General features: G+C 38.7%; 1 protein-coding gene across 13 annotated transcripts in view; it reads left to right on the plus strand.

Moving 5' to 3' along the window:
• The window catches only part of MYOM1 (myomesin 1), a 158,613-nt gene that overhangs the window by 51,037 nt on the left and 84,311 nt on the right, over positions 1 to 23,265 (plus strand). For all 13 annotated transcript variants that reach the window (XM_046024822.1, XM_046024826.1, XM_046024821.1 and 10 more), the window contains 7 exons: positions 3,861 to 4,001; positions 5,514 to 5,835; positions 6,519 to 6,676; positions 15,704 to 15,796; positions 17,524 to 17,612; positions 17,723 to 17,785; positions 21,670 to 21,834. In XM_046024822.1, coding sequence (XP_045880778.1) covers positions 3,861 to 4,001; positions 5,514 to 5,835; positions 6,519 to 6,676; positions 15,704 to 15,796; positions 17,524 to 17,612; positions 17,723 to 17,785; positions 21,670 to 21,834 — 1,031 coding nt within the window. The remainder of the gene's footprint in view (positions 1 to 3,860; positions 4,002 to 5,513; positions 5,836 to 6,518; positions 6,677 to 15,703; positions 15,797 to 17,523; positions 17,613 to 17,722; positions 17,786 to 21,669; positions 21,835 to 23,265) is intronic.

Consider the following 23,265-nt stretch of genomic DNA (forward strand, 5'->3'; position numbering starts at 1 on the left):
ACACTCAGTTTGTTTCCTAGAGTTAAGAGTCTCTTATGATTTGTCTCCCTCTCTGTTTTTATCTTATTTTATTTTTCCTTCCCTTCCCCTATGTTCATCTGTTTGTTTCTTAAATTCCACATATGCGTGAAATCCTATGGTATATGTCTTTCTCTGACTGGTTTATTTTGCTTATTATTTCACCTTTTGATTTAAATTCAAAAAGGATTAAATTTTACATATTCTTCTTAAAATATTCTCCTCTAAAAACAATATTCGACTTTAGAGTTTAATAGAGTAAGATGTTAGACTTCAGTGTTCTTGGATCATAACAAAATAGACTGTTGATGGCTTTTTCTTCAAGTAATTAGTTATACTGATTGTTATATAGTTCCTTAAAACTCGATGTTTCTCTGACTTAGTTTTGTTTGCTATCTTCAGTAAGTGAGTTATTGTTAAATAGACTGTTGGCATAGTATTTTAACCTGTAATCCCTTACATGCTCCCTACCCCTCCCCCCCGCCTTTTTTTAAAGGTTTGCCCATTTATTTCAGAAAGAGAGAGGGCAAGAGCTGGAGAGGCAGAGGGGGAGAGAGAGAGAGAATCCCAAGCAGACTCCGTGCTGAGCATGCACAGAGCTCAGAACTCAATGCAGGCCTGATCTCACAACCATGAGATCATGACCTGAGCTGAAACCAAGAGTTGGCCACATAACAGACTGTGCCACCCAGGCACCCTGAACTGTTTGTTTGTTTTTTTAAAATTAGTATTCAAAAGCTTGAAGAAACTTCAAAGAATACAACAAGTATTTTTTTTCCTAAATGCTTTGGATTTTCTAAATAATACTGTATAATATAAAACATCATAATGCTTTTTGTGAAGTTTTTTGTTCCAAATAACATGAAATGGAAACTGATGATAAGACCATGAATCGGGGGCACCTGGGTGGCTCAGTGGGTTAAAGCCTCTGCCTTCGGCTCAGGTCATGATCCCAGGGTCCTGGAATCAAGCCCCGCGTTGGGCTCTCTGCTCAGCAGGGAGCCTGCTTCCCCCCTTCTCTCTCTGCCTGCCTCTCTGCCTACTTGTGATCTCTGTCAAATAAATAAATAAAAATCTTAAAAAAAAAAGACCATGAATTGTTACCATAAAGTTCAATATTAAAAACCAGCTGCTGCGATTTACCTGTGAGGATGGAATAATCACCTTCTGGCACACTCTACATTTTTAAAGATTCATCTTAAAGGAAAAGTGACAGAAAAAAAGAACAACAACACAACAAAAAGAATGACAAGTCATAGCTGTTTCAGTGTGAATAAATGTTGAAAATATGAGCTCATGAGAATGATTATAGACACTAGAATGAAAGTAAAGAAAAAAAGAGCAAAAACAGAAAAGTGAGAGCAAAATGAAAAAAATGCAAGTATCCTATAAATGGAAAAAGGGAAACTCTTAAACTCCAAAATTAATTTTATTTTGCATGGTAATGAGTTAAAGAGGGGAGGGAAAATACCACTTTAAACTTAGACCTGTATTAGCACAGCCTGTACTTTGTAATCATCTGGGGGTATAGAATGCAGTCATTTTGCTGCTGCCTGGAACAGGCAGCCAGGAACAAATTTCACTCAGCCTTCCAATTGGTAACCAATCCTCAAGCTTGAATTCAAGGTTCTAACCTTTAATTTTAATGCTGACATAGACTAGGACCTGGATATTCACCCTAGGGAAGGAACTAGTTAGTGGGAGAGGAAGAAGTTGGCCACTCTCTTCCGGAGACGAAAGGCAGTAGCCCATCCTAAAACACCAGGCCCAGAGCCACTGCACCCCCCTGTGCTTTCTAGAAGCCCTACAGTTCTGTGCTACTTGTTTAGCAGAGGATATATTCACTTGCATTATTATGTGTTCCTTTTGCACTATGTATGTGTTTGGCCTGTCTTCTGCTTTTGATTTAGGTCATCTCTTTGCTTTTCCTAATGCTTCTTAAAGGTTGGGAAATGATCAGGTTTGGATGATTTGGAATGTTTTTCTGTTTCAGCTGGGCAGCTTGCTCTTCCCATGCCACATCACACACAAGCTTTACTTTCTTCCCACATTTTCTCTAGACAAGGGGACTTCTTTTTTTTTTTTTTTTTCATTTTATTTATTTTTTTCAGCGTAACAGTATTCATTGTTTTTGCACAACACCCAGTGCTCCATGCAAAACGTGCCCTCCCTATTACCCACCACCTGTTCCCCCAACCTCCCACCCCTGACCCTTCAAAACCCTCAGGTTGTTTTTCAGAGTCCATAGTCTCTTATGGTTCGCCTCCCCTCCCCAATGTCCATAGCCCCCTCCCCCTCTCCCAATCCCACCTCCCCCCAGCAACCCCCAGTTTGTTTTGTGAGATTAAGAGTCATTTATGGTTTGTCTCCCTCCCAATCCCATCTTGTTTCATTTATTCTTCTCCTATCCCCCTAACCCCCCATGTTGCTTCTCCATGTTCTCATATCAGGGAGATCATATGATAGTTGTCTTTCTCCGATTGACTTATTTCACTAAGCATGATATGCTCATGTTCCATCCACTAGACAAGGGGACTTCTTAGTACTGTTTTATTTTAGGATCATTTCAAATTACAAGTATAGTAGAGAGTTCTGGTAGAGTTCCGTATTGTGAACATCTTTCATTGCTATGTAGACTAGGAACTTTTCACATGAGTCCATGGATTAATTAGAAAGAGTCCATGAGCTCCTGAAATTCATGCCCACTTGTATATATTTGAATGAAAATGCATTTCATTTTTTTCAAGAACTACACAGATTAAGATTGATTGTACTTTTGGTTTTATCAATCCTTTCTCTAGGTACAGTCTCTGTTCTCATGTTTCCTGCCGTGCTAATACATTTTTTTTTGTTTATTTAGAACACTGTCTACCTCCAAATGCACATTTTCACAAATGTGCATGGGCAGATTTTTGTGTACAACAGAACTGACAAAAGTGTTTTTATTACACCCCTGAAACTCTCTCAGTTAGTCAACACTATGTGTTTACACAAACTATATTAACTCTTGTTTGATACACTCAGTGTTTCTTCTAAGAGAGGAGTTTGTCTGCACTACATAAAGGCCTCAAAGGTGAACCTAGGTGTCCTGCATCAAGACGGTTTGGTGGAGAAGGGAGAAGGGCTCCCTGTTCAGAACATTTTATATTTTATCAATCCCCTGGAAAGATTTGGATAAAACCATTTTTATAGACTTACTAAATTTCCTGAACTTTGAACATTAACTTTAGAGCAAAAGGGTATTTGGAACTATTACAAAAACACTGCTGTTTTCCCTTGAAACTTTCGTGGAGGGCTATGGACAAAGCCATGAAATTGCCATAGACCTATTTTTCTCTTGTGTCTGTATAGAGTACATTGTATGAGGTCTTTCTCACTCCACTTTAGTTCTAAAGATAAAAGATATGATAACATTAGAAATCTAGGATTCTGTGAAAACTCCCTCGTTGAAGCTTACCTAATAAGCATTTTTTAATATTTTCTTTAAGAAAATATTTTTTATTTTCTTATAAATTATTTTCTTATTTATATTATATCTTATTTATTTTCTTATACATTATTTTCATATTATTTGTATTATATTATTTATCATTATTATAAATTATTTTCTTAATATTTACTAGAGAGAGACCGTGAGAGAGGGAACACAAGGGGGAGTGGGAGACAGAGAAGCAGGCTCCCCACTGAGCAGGGAACCTGATATGGGGCTTGATCCCAGGACCCTGGGATCATGACCTGAGCTAAAGGCAGACATTTAATGACTGAGCCACCCAGGTGCCCCATTTTTGAATACTTTCAATGCAATTTTTGGTTATTAGCTAATATTGAAGACTTTGTTTCAGACTTACAGATTCCAGTCTCATGTTAGAAGATTATTCATCCAAGTTGAGCCCCCAAGCAAAGAGAGCCAAGAAGAGTCTTCTCTCTGGAGAAGAGAAGGAAAATCTGCCAAGTGACTATATGGTGCCCATTTTCTCAGGACGGTACGTATGCATTCTTTTCCTGGCTTTAAATATTAGAAAGTGAAGAGTAATGTTGTCAGGTAGTCATAATAATTGCAGTTGACATTTATTGAGCACTTAACTGTGTCCCGATTGAGTAAAGTCTGAGGAACCTTGGAACTCTGCACTGAGGGAGACACGTTCATTGTGAAAATCTGCCATCATCTAGGATGGCTACATGACAAAAGAGAATGATCAGGAACTTTGTTCTAGTGATGTAACTGACTGAAATTAGAAGGAGAGCATTGGATTCTAGTGATTGGACACTACATATAGTCACTAGAGTAGAAAGAAAGCTTCAGAACTATAAAATATTGGATGAACTTTAAAAAGCATATTAAGTTAGCATTCTCCTATGTGGTATACGTCTCCATCTCTTTACCACATGAAATGAGGCTTCTCCCTTTCAGTGACTTCTTTCTTCTAAATGAAACCATTTTGTCTCCTCAAGGCCAGTCTCAAGAAATGATCATTTACAAAACAAACTGTAATAAAATAAAATGCAAGGAAAAATTTATCCTCATGGTTTTATTTCTGCTTCCCCTTTTTCTCTTTTTAAATATGGATCCACCTCCTATATTCTACTACTGTGTTAAAAATAACACTTCATGGGGCGCCTGGGTGGCTTAGTGGGTTAACCCACTGCCTTTGGCTCAGTTCCTGATCTCAAGGTCCTGGGGTCGAGCCCCGCATTGAGCCCCAAGTCAGGCTCTCTGCTGGGTGGGGAGCCTGCTTCCCCTTCTCTCTCTGCCTGCCTCTCTGCCTACTTGTGATCTCTTTCTCTCTGTCAAATAAATAAATAAAATCTTAAAAAAAAAACACTTCATAATGGTGTTGACAGTATTAACAATCTAGGAAGAAGATGGGGAAACTTTGTTGAATACCAGTTGTTTTCTGAGAATCTTACTTTATACAGACTATCTCGGCTTAAGGATCTCATGTAAATTTAGAATTTATTTATATGTACAACAGTTCTGGGCATTGCATTATATCAGCTGAGTTAAGAATCCAGACCAAACACATGGTCCCATATCAGGATCACAGATACACAAACGATATCTCATTTTACAATATCATAAGTTAATCTTTTATTATAGACTCAATCCTATTTCAGTGCCCTAAAGAAACCAATGAAATGATCTTAAATAAGTTATCTAATTTCTCTGTGTTTTATTACCATATGTCTAAAATAGAAATGATAAGAGTTTTCCTCATAAGGTTATTGTGGGTGTAAAATGAGATGATGTTTATAAAAAAGCACTTGGCAACATTATGGTCACAGTAGGTATTATTATTGTTACCATTATGGGTTAAGGTGATGATCACTTCTGTATATGAAGAGTTAGCTGCTGATTTACCAGGTTTTTCTTTGTCAGGTTTTCTTTGGGCACAGTACACAGTGTCTAAGTTCTGATTACTTTGAAATTAGTAAAAATTAGGCAATCCTCTCACTGCCATCCACAGTATCCATGTTTTGCTCTTATTATATTTTAGCCAAGTGCATGTCAGTGGAATTACAGATACGGAAGAAGAAAGAATTAAAGAAGCTGCTGCTTATATAGCCCAGAGAAATCTTCTTGCTAGTGAAGAAGGAATCACGGCATCCAAACAGTCTGCTATATCCAAACAGTCCGCTGTCTCCAAACAGTCCGCTGTCTCCAAACAGTCCGCTGTATCCAAACAGTCCTTAGTATCCAAACAGTCCTCAGTATCCAAACATTCTTCGTCCACTCTTCACCAGGAAGAAGCTTTTGAGAAGAAGTCAAGGAAAGTAGCAATTCGAGAGAAGGCAGAACGCGTGTCACTGACAAAAACAGTAAGAAAAGACAATTTAATGTAATTTACAAATGCAGAGATGCATGGAACATTGTGTGTGTATGTACATGTAGATTTATTTGTTTTGAATGAAGAAATATGTAATCTTATGGAGAAACAAAACTAAAGAAAACAAGGAGAAAGACAGCAAAATATATGGGTCAAAGAAAGACTTAGTAATTTTAAACTCCATGAAATTTTAGGTTCTACAGACATTATGGTTCTAAAGAACTTTAAGAAGTCCACCTTAGGGGAAAGTAAAATATGTTGTTGAGGCTTAGAATGCTAAAAATTAAATGTATCTTTTTAAAAGGGGAAAAGAGGGGCACCAGGGTGGCACAACTGGTTAAGCATCTGACTTGATTTCAGCTCAGGTCAGGATCTCAGGGTCCTGGGATTTAGCCCTGGGGAGAGCTCTGAGTGGAGCCCAACATGGGGTTCCATGCTCAGCATAAAGTCTGCTTGTCCCTCTCCTTCCCCTTCTGCTCCTCCCCCTTGCTAAAATAAATAAATAAGTAAATAAGTAAATAAATAAAAAAACTTTTTTAAAAATGGGGAAAAAGAGAAGGCCTTTGGTCTAAATACAAAAGAAAGCCTCCAAGTGGAAAAATGATAACTTGGATTTTTGTTATTTTAGTAGCACAGGTTACTTCGATTTCATAATATTTTGATTTTTTTTTATAGTTAGAAGAAACTGAGGCATTTCATAGAAAGTTGAATGAAGATCATCTTCTCCATGCTCCTGACTTTGTCATTAAGCCTCGTTCCCACACTGTTTGGGAGAAAGAAAGTGTAAAATTACATTGCTCTGTATCCGGCTGGCCAGAACCTCGTGTCACATGGTATGTAATCTATATGAAAATTACTCATAGAATCTATTACACAAAACTAGTTTTACCTCCAGTGAAGATATTCAGCATTGTGAATATGCAAGAGTCAAAGAAAGTACCTACAAGTTTGTACAGATTTTTTAAATAGTGCGGAAAGGATACCAGGACAAATATTTTATTAATGAGAAGAAAGAACAGTCTTGTGTACATTATGATATATTATGATACTTCATAACCTGCTAATCCTTTTATAAAAGGGGTCTTTATTTTGCATAAAGTATTAAAATGTAGCCAACATACTTACATACAAAGAAGTATGGCCATGACTGCTATGGGCCATACAATTTAAATAAAATTTTTCTCCCATATACTATAGGAATTATTTTATGATCAGAAACAATACTCTTTTAAAAAAATACTTAAAACCCAGAGGGCTTCATCTCTACTCCTCACATGTGCTGAGGTCTTAACATACTTTCTAAAGCCAAATGAAAGAGGGAAACCAGATGGTAGATGTTACTCAATATGGGGTCTTAAGAGATTTTCTTTCCATAAAGAATAAGCACCAGGGGCACCTGGGTGGCTCAGTGGATTAAGCCGCTGCCTTCGGCTCAGGTCATGATCTCAGGGTCCTGGGATCGAGCCCCGCATCGGGCTTTCTGCTCTGCAGGGAGCCTGCTTCCTCTTCTCTCTCTGCCTGCCTCTCTGCCTACTTGTGATCTCTCTCTCTGTCAAATAAATAAATAAAATCTTTAAAAAAAAAAAAAAAAGAATAAGCACCAATCTTCTCTTTCCATCATATATCCTATTGCAGTTGTCAATGACTTTGTGATCCCTAAACTCCAAACTTTCCTGTTATATGTCATGAGTACCTGCCACAGACAGCGGAAGTATGAAAATATTGGAGCCAACCTAAAGAGATGTTTTCTGTTTAATTCCCTGACACGGGTATTTTGCGTGCTGTTTTTTTTATCCTCAGGAGTGGTGGTAAATGCACCCTATGTTGCAGTATAAATGCCACACAAATGTTATTGCCACCTGCAAAGGGCCTGACTCCTCCTTTCTTGTCCATTATCTCTGTTGGTTAGACACCAGGCTAGGACTAATGGAGGTAACTGACAAAGAACATATTTCAGTGAAAATGAAGTTTAAAAGAAATCAATTTACAAGAGTTAAAATATAAAGTATACTAATTTTTTTTAAGTATAAAGGTATACTATACGAAGCTAGGAATCAATCAATCTTGGCCTCACTATTCTCCAACTATGGAGTTGCATACGTTGGCCCATGAAAAGGATAGTTCCTCTTAAGAAACTGATTACGTCTCATCTCATAAAAAAAATCTAAACTTTCCAGTCAAAATGTGTGAAGAACAGATTTTCAGCTCTAAGAATTACTTGGTCAGTAAGACATTCCTCTTATGAATTAAAAAAATAATTGGAGTCCTTAATCAAGTAGATATATTTATTACACAATATTCTTTTTTTTTCTCCTGCATTTTAGAAATTAGAGTTAAAGGTGATTTTCAAAGGACACAAAGGAATTTCTGGGAAATAAATACTAATCTCTTAAGCACTTGCTTATTTTGCTAAACATATAGCTGCTAAAATACAATACAACCATGCCATGTACCACTGATGTTGTTACTGAGCTAGAGTGATGTGTTTTCACAAAGGAAGAGCTCAAACTCTGTCAGAGATTAAATTCCTGTATTATGTTGTGTTGGCTGGAAAAGAAGGGATTTAAAAAGAAGCAAAAATATAAAGCTCCTCACAAAAATATGAGATGACTAAATTGTCAACTCTTTGAATTCTAGTTAAATTGAAAAATAGAAATACTGTCAATTTTCAGTTATTCTCATTAATGGAGCTGAGAATAGTACGATTGGCTCCCCAAATCTTTCATATATGGCTTTGAAATTTTTTTTTTCTTAATATGGAACTTTATGTCCCAGGGGCTCATTTTATTTTAAAAAAATTTTTTTTAATATTTTATTTATTTGACAGAGAGAAATCACAACTAGGCAGAGAGGCAGGCAGAGAGGCAGGCAGAGAGAGAGGAGGAAGCAGGCTCCCCGCTGAGCAGAGAGCCCGATGCGGGGCTCGATCCCAGGACCCTGGGATCATGACCTGAGCCGAAGGCAGAGGCTTTAACCCACTGAGCCACCTAGGCGCCCCCCAGGGGCTCATTTTAAACCAAAAAGAAGATATAGACACAAGATTTGTCTCAGGAATAATTGGGAAGCGATTCATTTACTGGAACAAGTCTTCTCAAGTTCCTGCACATCCTTTAGTGCTTGGAGAAGATAACTCCATTCTTTATAAAATTCTCTCCATAGGGATAGATCAGAGCATTTCACAGAAAATCCAATTGCCTTGCAAGTCAAGTATAAAGTAAATATGAAAACAAGAGAACCAGTGGACCACTAAGAAAATAGTTAACATACTTCAGAAAGCAAGATTTGCCCCTGGCTGGATAAAGCTTAAATTTAGACAATCATCTAGCAGATAACTGGAAATTAGCTATGGCAGTAAATAAGATCAGATCCAGGTTTTGCAGGGCATGAAGCTCATACAAGTGGGGGGGACAGTCTTTACAAAAAAGTGGGGGACAGTCTTTACAAAAAAGAATGTTAATAATATAAATTAGGCAATGAGGCTTCAGGAGACCCTTGATAATGAGTGACCCTGAAGCTCCATTGGCCTCCGGGTGAAGCCTCCCTGGAAGTAAACTGTTTGTAGGATTAATGTACCTTCCTGGGTATGCTGCCTTTTAAAAAATAATCATTCAATGAAGCTCTAATTTACTTTGTAACACTAGTACAGAGTACCCAGTATTCAGTAAGCATTCATCCCCTCAATGAGCAGGGGACCCACAACCCAAGCACAAACCAGGATTGTTGGTGAGTACTTTGCTGGCATTTGTGCCTTTTTATTACTCAACTGTAGTCTTCTGGGCCTGACGTGGAGTACAAGTATGAAAAAAATAATTGGGAATGGCCTTCTTGAATAGAAGGAGGTAAATCACGGGAACAATTTTGTGATGGTGCTTTCTGCATTTGTGCTGCCTCCCCTTGTAACTGCTAGGTCCTTAGCCATGTTTTTCAAGGGCATATGTGCCTGGGCCCTGGTTCCCTTAAAGCCTTTTCCAAAGAGGGTTAAGTTCCAAGTTTCCACTAAGCACCCACGGGACGTGGAAGTCCCTGAGGTCTAACAAATGATATGAACAGCAGCAGCTGTTCTTTGGCCAATCCCATGTACTGACCAAGTCCATCTAAATGGAACCTAGAGGTTACCCAGAAAGCACTAATGACAGAGCACATATCATTCATCAGGGCCAGGTGCAGAGAGGCCAAGGAGCACCGTCCGATTCCCAAGTCACTTTGAGAGCAGAAAGAGACCTGTTTATGCATTGGGTCCAGTAGAGAAGTTAGTTACAAGATGCTTCTGCACAACCACAGTGAAGCTAGCCATCCTGAAGGAGGGCTTTGTCAACACAAAAGGAAATATATTTTTTCTTTTATTATATATTTTTATATATATTTTTTACCATATATATTTTGTTTATTATATATTTTTCACCATATATATGGTAAAAAATGCTAAAGTTGTTTGACTGAATTTCATAGGCTATATTTATATAATAAATGGTATAATAGGCTAAATTTTGGTTTGAAAGAAGAAGAAAAAAAATTATGTTTGTATTTGTTTTACTTGCATAAAATAAACTTGGGAAGGATTCATAAGAACCCAAGGAGAACAGTAGCTGTGGGAGTAAGCTTGATGGCAGACAGACATGTTTGAAGGAGACCGTTCCTTGTGTACCTTTATATTTTCTGGTTCTTGAACCATATAAATGTATTGCCTATTTAGATTTTTTAAATTATAGGAAATAGGGGAGAATAGAAGAGAAAAAGGCAAGGAATTGAGTTAATTTTATACTTTTTAAAAAAAGAGCCAGATTTAATTGGATTTCCAGTCCAAAGTCTAGATCAATTTTGTGAATGAAAATCTGGATTGTAATCTGTGAGAGATTCATGCAAACTCATTGGTTCAATGTGTTGTTATTAGTGAGTAGCAGCTCATTCATTTACTCACTCAACACCCATGTTTTTGGATCTGTCCGCGAATACGAGGCGACATCATCAAGCAGGACATTTAAATACTTGTTTGGAATTCTTCACATTGCCCCTAGAGTTATTGCCAAAGAGACACTTAAATTTGTCATTGGGCATAAAAATAGTTCAAAACCCTCAGGATAAAGTAGTATAAGAAATGTATTTCAGTAAGAGTGTGGATATTTAGAAAAGTCTTACTCTGTTTTTCAAATTATGGGAACTTATAAATTCCATAATAGAATCATACATTGAATTTATTTATAAGATTAGACTTATTCATGATATTATTTAAAGTTAGCTTTAATTACTACTGTATTATTTCTGGAAAACAACCTACATTTAAAATACTTTAAAATTAAAATTATTTATAATTTACAATTACTTCCCAACATAAGGGTTTGGGGTTTTATTTTAGATTTTTCTTATTTATTAAGTCCAAAATCTAACCTGATGAGATAGATCTCTCTCAGCTAACTGGTTTTTAAAGTGAGTAATAACTATTTATTGAAAATATGAAGTTGGATTCCAAGTAGTAATCAGAGTTTATGGTGAGATTCAGCATGTTAAAGATCATTTTGGCATGCATTGTTTGATAGATAAAAATCAGAATGAACCTTTTTGCTTGGCCATGCTCAACACTGCCAAAGAGCTTTCACTATAATCCCCTTGTTGTTGAGTCAGCCCAAGATTCAGACATTTATTTGGGGGAATGAAGTTTTTTACACACATAAAGGAAGAACATTATTCTACAAATACAGTATAATGAGAGCTCTTTAACTAGTAAGTAGTTCATAAACTCTCCGTGAAAATGGTGTACCTCTGAATATTCACAAGAATTTCAGAAGGTTTGGGGCACCTGGATGGCACAGTCAGTTAAGCTTCTGACCCTTGGATTTGGTTCAGGTCATGATCTCAGGGTCATGATCTCAGGGTCCTGAGATGGAGACCACATAGTCATAGAGCTCCCCGCTCAGCAGGGAGTCTCCTCCCCTCCAACTGCTCCTTCCCCCACTCATACACTCTTTCTCTGTAAAATAAATAAATAAATCTTTAAAAAAAAAAAAAAGAAGAAGAAGAATTTCAGAAAGCTTTTGACAAATAATCCCAGAGTGTAGGTCTCTCCAAAATTAACCTCTGACTGGCCTGTTTGGAATTTCACTTTCCAGAAATAACAAGCTGTGAAGAATATACAGCTTCTTTTCTTTTCTTTTCTTCCCTGAACTCATACTGGAAGACAGACAATCTCACAGTGATCCCAAACCTGAACGACTAGGTGAAGTTCTCGGAGAGAGAGAAGAGAATTGCTTCTTAACTCAATCCTTGTCTGCTGCATTACGACAGGCTTTTCTTACACTGACATCTGAAGTTCCAGAGGAAAGACTAGGGGATCCTCAAAGTGTTGTGTGTCTGCGCATGTAAATTTTAAACCGACTTCTCACGCCAGGTGGTCACATTAGAAAAGTCATGGGTATTTAGCTGGGGGAAGGCATGAAGGTGCTAAATGGGGTAGTGCTGGGAAGCAAAGAAGGTGAAGCAAGTCCTGGGAGTTACAAGATTCTGTTTTAACTCAAAGTTTATGGAGATATGAACAACATTTTTGGTCAGAAGCCAAATTGAGTGTCACTAAATTGATTGCTCAAGCACCACTTGCCGTAGCCTTTGGTGTCCTATTTCTCTCCTTATGCTAAAAAGAACTATGGAAAACCCCAGCTCATGCACAAACCTGAACAAGAAGGGACTTTTGAGTCAAGTGTGAAATTCCTGAGACCAGCCTGAAGAACTTGCTGATTAATTTGCTTTACCCTGTCATTCATCAAAATAAGGAATATTTGAAATTAGGCACGCCGAACAGATTTCTCCTTCTAGGCCATCTCTGCTTGAGTAGCCCTGTCTGCCTGGAGCTCTGTGATGAGATGGCCAGCCAAGGACGCTCTGGGGCTGGCAGGGAATGGCTAGCACTTCTGCCGTGGGTGGGGTGGAAGGTTGTGCCTCCCCACCTGCCACACAGCTGTCATTCCTCAGCCTGTGCAACCCTCTCACTTCACAGCTGAGGGAACCAAGACACAAAGAGCCTCAATTTACTTCCTTGGCTTATACTTATTTTAAATTATCCATGTCATGAAGTATGTGTTTGTCTGAACTCTGTTCCTTCAGCCAAACGTTATGAAGGCACAGTTAATCTATTGTTACACAATAATTCTGTTCAAGCCAATTTAACAAACACCGAGTGCCTAATATTTGCCCGCCCATGACTCATCCTTCCTTGAGAGTGGGAATAAGTAGAATAAATATAGAGTAAATATGGATCAGGCACTACCCCTGTCACAAAGGCAATGACAGCTTAAATAGAAGAGACACATATCCAAGCATAATCTGATGAAGGTTCTATCTTGCAGCTTGACCCAAGTAACAATGGTATAGAGAGGCAGGAATAATTATATCGTGTGGGATTTCAGGGAGGACTTTATTGAAGAAATGGCATTTGATCTGAACCTCGAAGGATGAGCTGGGATTTTGCTCGGTGTAGGAGAATGACACATTATTAAAAGTACAGAAAATGAATATATTTTAGGGACATAGGGTGTGTGTGTGTGTGTGTGTGTGTGTGTGTGTGTGTACACACACATACTCGTGTGAGTGTGCAAGTTGGGGAGAAGAAGAAACCGACTGAAGATTATTTCCTTTCTTTTTTTCCCCTTCCACTACTTTCCTTGCTCCCAAACCTCGCTATAATCATTTACAGAAGTCTAAAGAAATAAAATGCAGCTAATCAGAGAATATTTGGAAAATGGAAGCATCATATGTTGTCACGAGCTGGATGCTTGGGTTCAAATCTCTGCTATCTAGCTGTGTGAACTGGGGCAAGTTATTTAACCTCTCCATGCCTTGGTTTCTTCATCTGGAGAATGATGTTAAAAACAGTGCTATCTCAGACAGTTGTCATTAAGAATTGAATTTTCTTCTTCTTTTTTTAATATTTTACTTATTTATTTGAGAGAGAGAGAGATAGCAAGAGAGAGCACCAGCAGGAAGGCAGGGACAGAGGGAGAGGGACAAGCAGACTCCCCACTGAGCAGGGAGCCTTTTGCGGGGCTTGATACCAGGACCCTGGGATCATGGCTTGAGCCAAAGGCAGACACTTAAACAACTGGACTACCCAGGTGCCCAAGGATTGAATTTTCTTTCTTTCTTTCTTTTTTTTTTTTAAGATTTTATTCATTTATTTGACAGAGATCACAAGCAGGCAGAGAGGCAGGTAGAGAGAGAGAGAGGAGGAAGTAGGCTCCCTGCTGAGCAGAGGATCCTGAGATCCTGACTGGAACTGAAGGCAGAGGCTTAACCCACTGAGACCCAGGCACCCCATGAATTTTCTGGTCTATATGTAAAACACTTAGAACCTTGCTTGGCTCATAGTAAATGCTCTGTCTCCATTGTGATTATTAGTGTTATTTACATTGTGCACATGAAGTGGGGCATCTAAAGGGGAAACAAATGAAATCTAGCTCTTCTTTTGGATGGAAAATGGCTTCAGCAGAAAAGCCTGGTCCAACTCCATAGTCATTGGCTATTGAGGGCATGAGGACGTGGTGAAGAATCAAGGTGCTACTTCCAGACTCAGGAGATGGTGTTTCAAGAGGGGTCCCTCCATGTGGGCCCACCCTCTGAGGGCTGAGAGGCTTAACCAAGAATAGGACAGTCAGAAAAAGGAAATCTCTCAGCTTTTATTTGTCAGACTTTTTCTTTTATGATTGATATTTAAGTTCTTCCAAGCCGAGAGCCATGCTTGCTTTTAACAGAACAAAACACTTAAATACAAGAGCTTTCAATATAATGACACTGTTTTTAACAACAGGCAAGAATGTTAGTAGGAAGAATTTTTTGCTTTCATCCTACACAAGATAGCAATAAAACCCCCAACACAATGCCTTCCTTTCTGTGTTGTCAACAGTGGACAAATTTTTCTTTAGGTCTTTGATTGAAGTATAATATACACACACAAAATGTCCATATTACATATAAATGTAGAGCTTTGATGAGTTTTTGTAGACCACACACACCCGCATCACCAGCACCCAAACATGAAACCGAACAATATCAGCCCCCAAGATGTATCCTCCATATCTGGGGTTTACACCCCAGGGAAATCACTCTCTTGACTTCTGACAGCAGTAATTTGGTCTTATATGGTTTTGTACTTTATATAAATCAATCATTATACTATGTACTCTTTTTTTTAAGTTTTTATTTTTATTTTTTATTTATATGAGAGAAAGAGAAAGAAGCAGACTCCCTGTTGAGCAGGAGCCTGATGCAGGGCTCAATCCCACGACCCCAAGATCATCACCGAGCCAAAGGCAGATGGTTAACCAACCAAGCCACCCAGGTGCCCCTGTACTGTGTACTCTTTTGTGTCTGACTCTTTTTGCTCAACATTATGTATCTGTGACTTCACCACATTGTTATAAACAGTCAACTTCTTCATGTAATTTTTTTTAAAGATTTTTATTTATTTATTTGACAGAGAGAGAGAGATCACAAGCAGGCAGAGAGGCAGGCAGAAAGAGAGAGGGAAGCAGGCTCCCTGCTGAGCAGAGAGCCTGATATGGGGCTTGATCCCAGGACCCTGAGATCATGACCTGAGTTGAAGGCAGAGGCTTAACCCACTGAGCCACCCAGGTGCCCCTCATGTAATTTCTGTGCTAGAGGAGAGGAAAGCACACTCATTGAGAAGTTTTATTGTATTTATAGTGTATTTTATTTAATCTGCTGTAGATTTGTATTTATTGAACAGATGCTGCTGCTAACCTCAGTGTTGTGTTTACAGGTGTCCCTTCAAGAACAAGAATCACTTGTGTGTGTGCTTCTAATCATAAAGCTATTTTTATTTCAACTTACTTTGCCTTGTTTCCATTGTCTCACAGGTATAAAAACCAGGTACCGATCAACGTCCATGCAAACCCTGGAAAATATATTATTGAGAGTCGATATGGAATGCACACTCTGGAGATCAATGCGTAAGAGAACGTTGGGGTCCATGTGTGTCGCTTGACAATTGCCTGGGGAGGCATCCCAGCAGTTAACCACCGCTGTCCCCCTTTCTTCCCAATGCAACATGCTCACAAAGTGATCTTACATTTGAATTTAAAGATGATGAGAAAAAAAGTTAATTTGTACCTTTTAGCTTATCCTTTTATATACTTGAGAGTTTTTCTTAGAAATTAGTGAGAAAATAAGTTACATAAATAGGCATTTATATTTAATTATCCTTCCCCATTCCAAATCAGTATTATCACCATCATCCTTTTTTACCTTCAATCAGCAAAGGCCATGGAGAATGAGGTGGGTAGCAGTGAAAGTAAGTTGCACTGGGATTCTCTCCTTCAGCTCCCCTGGAAGTGCAGGAAACTACGTACCAAGCCTATCAGACTAACTACAGACTGTAGGTACAGATTGAGGCAGGACTGGACATGGGATGTTTTTAAAGCAAAATCCAAAGCAAAATTTAGAAAGCCAACCCCACATCAAAATTTCTGAGTCCTCAAACATCAAAATTTCTGAGTCCTCAAACATTTATTCTACCTCCTAATAGGGTTTTGAAACCCAAGCCTGGTTATGTAGATGAAGAAGTCCCACCATTTTCAGTTCACGTGAAACCATGACGTGCTGAGACGTCAAAGTAAAATTTATATCATTCTGATCAGAGCAGGTGACACATGTGATACTGGGTTTCAAGTAGGACCCTAGGGCCCTGAGACATTGGTCAAGCACTGACCTTGACCTAAAGGCACTTTAGTTCTGCCAGTTGGTGGTTCTACTGAGGCTGCAGAGAGCTACGTAGGTGCTTTATAATTAAATAGTTATGAGAAGGGCAACCATATTGACCTTCCTGGAGTTCCATTGATGTCCATAAAATTTCAACAAGAAAGAATTTTTCACAAATGACACTAAATCCAGAAGGTCAACAGAAGAACACAGACACTGGTTATGATGAGACACAAAGTGATCTGCTTTGAAATCTTATCTTGTTCATCTCTGAGCTCATTCTCTCTTTTACTCCATTATTAAACACATCCCAATTTCTGTATTATAACTTATAGGAACTTCCAGATGGCACTGCTATGTTGTGCTGTGGGCTGAAACTCCAAGTGTGACCTGAACCTTAGTTGAGTTGAGAGATAAACACCATATTTGTACGTTGAAGCTACACCACCGAACCACACATTAGACAGACCCAAATCCAGTTCGTAGCTCAGGGAGGCTGTGGGAGTCCTGCAGGAGAGGCTGTGTCATTCCCTCTCTGTTGTTGCCCCCAGAGTGAAACTCCCCAGGGGAGGCCAGCAGGAAGGCTGTACCCCTGGAGAGCTCTGGAAGGTTATCTGCATGGCCAGACATTTTCTGCTGTTGACACCACCTTACACTGGTTAATTGTAACATTGTTCATGTTATAATGTATGTGCTTAACAGTTTGTTGACATGGTTTTTTGGATATTTTAAATGAACCTGGGCTAGGGTCACAGTGAACTGTAGGTGTCCTCCTCCCGCACTGTGCTGCTGGCCTGAAACTGTAGGAGGTATCTTGTATTTTATAAAATCGTGCAGGGAGCTGGATCGGGGTCAGCTTCATCAAAAGTCCCCCTGAGCCACATGCTGGCCAGTGATTTGCAGTGTGCTGTGTTAGCAAAGAGATCCTTGATAGAAGAGCTTGCAGCAGTGCTCACTCATCTCCATCTTGTCCTTTCAGATGTGATTTCGAAGACACTGCTCAGTACCGGGCATCTGCGATGAACGTTAAAGGGGAGCTTTCAGCATATGCTTCAGTCGTGGTGAAGAGTAGGTTTACTGCACATGTTTTATTCAAAGGGTATTTTTAAAAATTTATTCTCATGGCTAAAAAATAAATCAGGAAGCAAGATCACATGCATTTCTGCTTTCTTTTTTAGGATATAAAGGAGAGTTTGATGAGACTCGCTTCCATGCTGGGGTTTCCACCCTGCCCCTCAGCTGTAAGTTTAAAAATATATTTGCTAAGTGTCATCTCTATTTAAAAGATAGCAGCCATTCCACAATGCTGAAATAAAAGGATTATTATAATATATGCTAGTATGTGTATAATTGCTATTTATGCTGGGTTTTATTTTTTAGATTCTTTGGTTACTATTCTCTTTCTGAATATAACTGCTTCGTTCTGGTTTTATAAAAGCCCAGATATGATGGGCTAAAAATAGCAAATGTTTTTAAGTCTTTCTGTGTTAACTGAAAAAGATCATGACACAAACCTGGGCAGGTGATTTAACCATGCTCACTACACTCCCCCCACCCACCCATCCCCCCCAACCCCCCCCCCCCCCCCCCCCCCCCGCCCAAGTCTGTCCTGTATCAGAGCGTCCAGGTAAGCATCACCTTCTGGAGAAATCCATGTATGACTCCCACTGCCACCCCCACATCCACCCAGTCAGGGTTGGGTGTCCCTGGTGAGACCACGACACCTCCATCACGGCATCCACCACACAGAATGCTGTTAACTGGCTTACAAGCTACTTGAAGGCAAAGCTGGACCTTTTATCTCTAAACCCCAATTCCTGACACAGAATACAATGAAGGAATAAATAAGTACTTTAATTTATGAAGTGCAATTTAAAGTGAAATCTAGGGGCACCTGGGTGACTCCGTCAGTTAAGCACCCAACTCTTGATTTCGACTCAGGTCATAGTCTCAGGGTCATGAGGCCAAGCGCCATGTTGGGCTCCACACTGGGCATGGAGTCAACTTTTTAAGATTCTCTCTCACCCTCTCCCTCTCCTTCTCTGAAAATAAATGAACAAACAAATAAAATGTTGTCTAAATGTGCTTTAATCTTAAACTATTAAAAATATTCTAATCTGTGGTAATTTGTGAACTTCGGTCATTTCACCTATGTCAGAACATCTTTTCATAGAAGCAATAGAAGTAAAACCCTTAAGGTTGTTCAAATAATTTGATGCTTTCAGTGGTCAGACTGAAAAAGGTAGCCAAGTCTGAACTTATTTTCTGATTACTAAAAAATAAGTGATAGTTTTGAAAATGCTTGATGAAGATATTTTCTCATGGGTCAGTTTTCACCTTCCTGGTTAGTTTGATGCCTGTAGATGACCTATTCCATCAATTTCATGGGATGTCTCCTAATTTTAATATTCCAAGTTTTCATCTTTGGTATCAGTACCACGGATGGGTGGGAGGCAATGATGGGTAGGAGTGAAGGAGGGACACACCCCAAATCATGCTTTTCTCGCATCAGTTGATTTATACTGAGATAGATAGTTGAAAATTCTGAATCTATGACTTACCTTCCCATCCATATTTCTCCCACTTCCCTCTTCTCCATCAAACCAGGCTCTCAAAGCCCAGCTCAACCTTACTTCTCTAACTTCTTAATCTTTCAGATCCTTCTCTGACTGGTCCCTGAATTGAGTACCGTTGTTCCTAACACAGAGAACAGAGGGTTTATTCATTTACCCAACCCATCTGTTATGGCTAGGTATAGGTTTAGGTGCTTGGAGTACGCTGATAAATATCATAGATAAAGCTCCCTGCCTGTAGTTCTGTTTTAATAGTTATTATATGTTGATCAGTTGTACCAGACAGCATACTAAGACTAATACATGCAATGGTTGTTTAATGCTCTCTCAAGGCTTATAGGTGTCTTTTGTCTGTGCTGTACAGATGAAATAGTTTTCAAGAGATTACATCATGAGGTAAGACCACGTATAATGGTAGAGTAGGGACTTATAAGTTAGTCCTTCTAACTCTAAACCATATTCTTTTTTTTTTTTTTTTGATGGAGGAGGGAGCAGAGGAAGAGGGAGAGAGAGAGGGGAGAGAGAATAAGCAGGCTCCATGCCCATCACAAGCCCAAGGCAGAGCTTGATCTCATGACCCCAAGACCATGACCTGAGCCAAAATCGAGAGTCAGATGCTTAACTCACTGAGCCATTCGGGCACCCCTCTAAACCATATACTAAAACAGGAGTTGCCATTTTCTATAAAGGACTCCTGTAATTGTAATTTGTAAACTAACTAACTCGTAAATTATAAATACTTTAGACTTTGTGGACCATATGGTCTTTGTCACAACTACTCAATGCCACCATTGCTACGCAAAAGTCACCATAGACATTAGGTAAATGAATGAGCATGGCTGTGTTCCAATAAAACCTTATTTATGAACATTGAAATTTGAGTTTCCTATGTGTTTGCACATGTCACAAAAATGTTCTTCATCTTTGATTCTGTCTCAACCATTAAAAAATCGAAAAATTATTTCTAATGGTGCAAAGCAGGAGGCAGTCCAGATTCGGCTCACAGATTTGCCAAACCCCGATGTAACCTGTATCTCTATTTTGTAACCCTTATCTCTACCCATAGGCAGCTTTGGAGCCTGCCTGGGCTCCCAGACAGCAAGGTCTGATTGAGTTGTTTCACTTTTGGTCTCAGTGGGACATCATCATTTAGAAGTTGGGTAGATGGAAACTGTGCTTCAAAGAGTTGTTTCACTCTCGGTTAGTGACTGTCAGAGGACACACGGATTCAAGGCAATATCATGTATTGTTGGAGAGTACAGCTTCTGGAAACAGCCTGCCAGGGTAAATCCTGGCCCTACAGGGTCATTATGGGCAGTTAATTCGCCCTCTCCATGCTTCTGTTTCCCCACCTATAAAACAGAGAGATGGTAATGGAACTTACCCAAGAGAGCTATTATGAGGTTTGAGTTAATAGATATTTAACACTGGGAACAATACTTGGCACAGGTTGAACTCAATAAATTTTAGCTTGCATTTTTTTTTAAAAATATTTTATTTATTTATTTGACAGAGAGATCACAAGTAGATAGAGAGGCAGGGGAAGCAGGCCCCCTGCCGAGCAGAGAGCCCGATGCGGGACTTGATCCCAGGACCCTGAGATCATGACCTGAGCCGAAGGCAGCGGCTTAACCCACTGAGCCACCCAGGCGCCCCTTAGCTTGCATTTTCAAATTACTTCTAAGAGGCATTAGGAAGAGAGATGAGATATCAGAGATGGGGCCTAATTTTAGAGTCAGGCAGCTATGGGTTTGAATTTCAATTTCACACATAATACCTTTGAAACATGGACAGTAGTTGTGCATTATTTTTGTGAACCTCTCCATTCTCCTCTGAAAGAGAGGGGAAAAAATCTGTGCTGTGGGGTTTTTGTAAGGATTAGACAACATGTCAAATTCAAGTATGTGGCATGGTAACCTGCTAATGAGTCATTTTCCCAAACTCTTTCCCTTGAGAAAAGAAGAAATAAAATCTGGGAGACTTTATGATGTAGGTATTCACTCAATCTGTAAGTAAGATATTTCTAAGAAAAATATTTTTTAAAGTCACAATATTATAAACTTTTCAGTTTAAAATTTCGTATAAATTTTTTTTCTCACTCAGATCATTAAAGACACTGAAGCAAAGAATTTTTCCATTAAGTTGGGAAACTCTATTTTTATGAGTAATTGATATGGCTGGTTTGTCTGGAGAGTACAGCAGCTGAGTTTTAAATGAACTAGGAATCTAAAAAGTGCATATATTGTGCTAAGTATTTAAGTCTAACCTAAATGTGGTATTCACTTACATCTTGTGTGAAGTATTACGCCTGCCCCTTAAAATTCTATTCATTGCAACAATAAAAATGAATATTGAGCTTATCTGACCAATGAAGCAAGAATTTCCATTTCACATCATAATATATGGGGATGTGCCATGTACTTCTTTATAAGATTTAATTTTTGCCCAGATAACTCGTTTGATCAGTGTTTGTTGTGACCACTTATTAAAATGCTAGTGTCTCTTTGATGAGAAAAAACAAAATTACTAATGTTTGTTTTCGTTGTACCCAGTTGGTGTGACCCCTTATGGTTATGCATCCAAGTTTGAGATCCACTTTGATGACAAGTTTGATGTGTCTTTTGGAAGAGAGGGCGAGACAATGAGTCTAGGCTGCCGTGTAGTTATCACTCCTGAAATTAAGCACTTCCAGCCAGAGATCCAGTGGTACCGAAATGGTGAGCCTTTATGATGAATTCTCACTTAGGTTCTTATTCAGCAGATGGGGAGCAAACGGGGCTTGGCAGCAGAGCACGAGTGTCCATAGACCACAGACTTGTTTATCAGAACTGGCAGAATCTGGACATTAGAAGGCATTTCTTACTGGATGTTGAAAGAGTTTTTATACATATATCAAAGTAGTGGGACTTTTGTAATATATTTGTGGAGGTTGTAATTTCTTATCACCAAGTAATCTGTGGAAAGGATGACAAAAAAATGCACTTTTGTAAATTACTTATGTATTCATTTTATAAGTGAATATTATTTAGTAAAATTAAGGAAGTCCACTGAATCCATTGGGACTGTGGAGCATGCCCACTGACCCCTCAGCATGGTGGGCAGAGAACAGTGTGCTCACTAAGCAGTTGGCCTGAACTTCAGTTATGCACCCCAGTACCTGGGGCAGTCTGGAGCATCTGGGTCCAGACAGAAGCCAGTAATGGCAAAAAGCACTGTGAATGGGGAACATGGCCCTAGGGAAGAGGAGGAGCTCCAAGTGGGGGCAGCATGGGAACCTGCAGTTGGAGCTTGCCAGCCTATCTGTCCTTCCCCAAAGCTCATTTCTATGCAGTCTGCACAAATACTAACTTACTGCCCTGAGCATCCGGACAGAAACTACTAGCAACCAGGCTGTAAACTCTGTCAGTAAAATATTATAAAGTCAAATCATGTAATAGAGGTATTGCAGTAAAGTATATGAGGCAGTTGTTGGAATTCCGTAAAAAGAGTTTAGAATCCCTGGTTTTGAAAACTGCTATAACAATATACAGCAAATATTCAGAGGCTTAGAAATGTAAATTAAACTTAAAGGTCATCACATTTGATGAAAAAGAACTATTTTCATATAAAACTGTGAATGAAGTAGTTATTCACAAGGAAGATAATCTTAAAATTAATTTTTCCTTGTAATTGAAGATACAGTGATAGAATGCACGAACTGACACATGGATTATATACACATCATTTTCAGCCTCTTGTATACCTTCCACAATTTACAGAACATGATAGAGAAAATATCAAAATATTATTATGTAAAATTACATTTAAAATTAAATTCAGACTTATGTGAAACTGATCTATATGAAGTCAAATTTTTTTAGAAATTTTGTCCCCTAAGCATCATTAGCTCTAGAGTACTAAAATTTATATTTTGAAATAATTTACCAGAAAGTTAACCCAATGTTAATGTCATAAGAATTTATCTATATAATACTATATAGTATAAAACTATATAATATTTTAAGTATGTAATATCCTAATAGCTACAGTAATAGTTGCATCAGCAGCAAGATCCTTCTCAAAATTAAAAATTATCAATTAATTTCTGATCTTGCATTTGCAAAGAGTGACTGACTGAGGTTACTTTTTTTTTTAAGATTTATTTCTTT

This window comes from Meles meles, chromosome 12 (genome assembly GCF_922984935.1).
Source record: "Meles meles chromosome 12, mMelMel3.1 paternal haplotype, whole genome shotgun sequence".
In the NCBI taxonomy this organism is placed as follows: Eukaryota; Metazoa; Chordata; class Mammalia; order Carnivora; family Mustelidae; genus Meles; species Meles meles.